This window comes from Vigna angularis, chromosome 6 (genome assembly GCF_016808095.1).
Source record: "Vigna angularis cultivar LongXiaoDou No.4 chromosome 6, ASM1680809v1, whole genome shotgun sequence".
NCBI lineage: Eukaryota > Viridiplantae > Streptophyta > Magnoliopsida > Fabales > Fabaceae > Vigna > Vigna angularis.
The window spans coordinates 12,881,337-12,882,973 of NC_068975.1; the positions used below are offsets into that span (position 1 = coordinate 12,881,337).

The window sequence follows — 1,637 nt, forward strand, 5'->3', positions numbered from 1 at the left end:
CGACGCCATTTCCTCCACGAATTCCACTTCTTAGTCGCCCACGCGCGCGCGTGCTCCATTGGTCCCAGGATCTACCTCGTCGGCAGAAGCACCACGCTGCAGTACGACACGTGGACTGCGTCGGTTTCAATGGGCGCTGCCATGATTTTCGCGCGCAAAAGATTTGCTCTCTCTTCCGTCGCCGGGAAAATCTACGTTGCTGGTGGAAGTTCTCGGACGGCGGCAGTCGAAGAGTACGATCCCGAAACCGACACGTAGGTCATGGTCTCCAACGCGCCACCTATGCGTTATCGCTGCCTTGGAGTCTCGGTTGATGGGATCTTTTATGTCATCGGCGGATTGAGAATTTGCGCATTGACACAGAACCTGCTCCCACGCGCTTCCTGTAGAACTGAGGCCCACGCGGCGTATGCGAGTTCCATGGATCTATTTGACGTGGAGGCGCGTGTGTGGCTCCGAAGTCGCACTGTTCCTAACGGAGGCTGTGTGGTGGCGGCTTGCGCTGCGGCTAGGCGCGTGTATGTACTCACCAGCCACGCGGTGGAGTTTTCGTTTTGGAGCTTTCACTTCCGGAGGAAAAGCGGTAGTGGAAAAGGATTTGGAGAGTGGAGTAGGATAAAGAGCCCGCCACTACCGGCTCAAGTTAGAGTCGACACGAGAACGAGGTTTAATTTTGTAGGTATTGGCGATAAGGTGGTGCTGATTCAGAGTTTGAATGAAGTGAGAGGGGTGAAAGAGGGCTTTGTTTTGGTTTATGATTGCGCCACCAGAGAGTGGCAGAGAGGGGCGAATTTACTGGATGTTTATCGACGCGCAACTTATGTGGGTGTGGAACGCTAACATGCGCCGACCATGTGGCATCATTGTAGTGTCACTAGCAGACAATGGTTGCGTGAGGCTTCATGGGATATGGGGTGTACCTAAGAATGTGTGGTCCCGTGCGTGAGCCATTCTGATTGGCATGTTCTCTGATATGTAGTTTCCATTTTTTTATTAAAAAAAAGCTAAAAAATTCACATCTATTGTTAATGAATGCATCATCATGTTCTTAAATTCGTAATCTTGTATTTTCTTAAAGAGTTTGATGTTGTACTAATTTGATTCTTTGATAGGAAATTAATTAGTCCCTTTTGTATCAGATGTACGGACGATCATAAAGTCACGGGAGTAGTAAATCTGGCTGGACGGTTCTAGAATTATCTTCGACCATACGGTTAAGAGTGAACGATTGAGAAAATTATGTAGTTATCTACACGAAGATTAAGGTTAGCAATGATTAAATTGGATCATGATTAACGTTTTGCTAATTTCAAGTTCATGACGAAAACTATAGATACAGGTAAAAGGTAGGTGGTTCGCATTTACTGTGCACTTATTACTATCATATTGAATTATCGAACGATACACATACTATATTTGGCATCGGAGAACTTTTAACAGGTACATTTCCGGACGGAAGAGCAAGACAGGAGACCTTAGAGCGAGACCGAACAGTTAAAGATAGCTAATTGTGAAGGTGTTTGGTGACTTGACCTCACAACCGAAACATTTTGGCGCCTACTGTGGGCCGAGTTACTTGTCAAACCCAATGGTGACCACAAGAAACATGAGCGTTGACGACTCGAAAGAGATGATGA

The 1,637-nt window shown here is 46.7% G+C and overlaps 1 protein-coding gene across 1 annotated transcript; it reads left to right on the forward strand.

Moving 5' to 3' along the window:
* The first annotated feature begins 261 nt into the window (after positions 1 to 261).
* On the forward strand, positions 262 to 840 carry LOC108342221 (F-box/kelch-repeat protein At5g26960-like). The gene has a single exon (XM_052879557.1). It carries the CDS (start codon positions 262 to 264, stop codon positions 838 to 840), a length of 579 nt encoding a protein of 192 aa, XP_052735517.1.
* The last annotated feature ends 797 nt before the right edge of the window (positions 841 to 1,637 follow it).

What these genes read in the sequence shown, in the direction of transcription:
- LOC108342221 (XM_052879557.1), top strand. Translation starts at nt 262, where the DNA reads ATGGTCTCCAACGCGCCACCTATGCGTTATCGCTGCCTTGGAGTCTCG.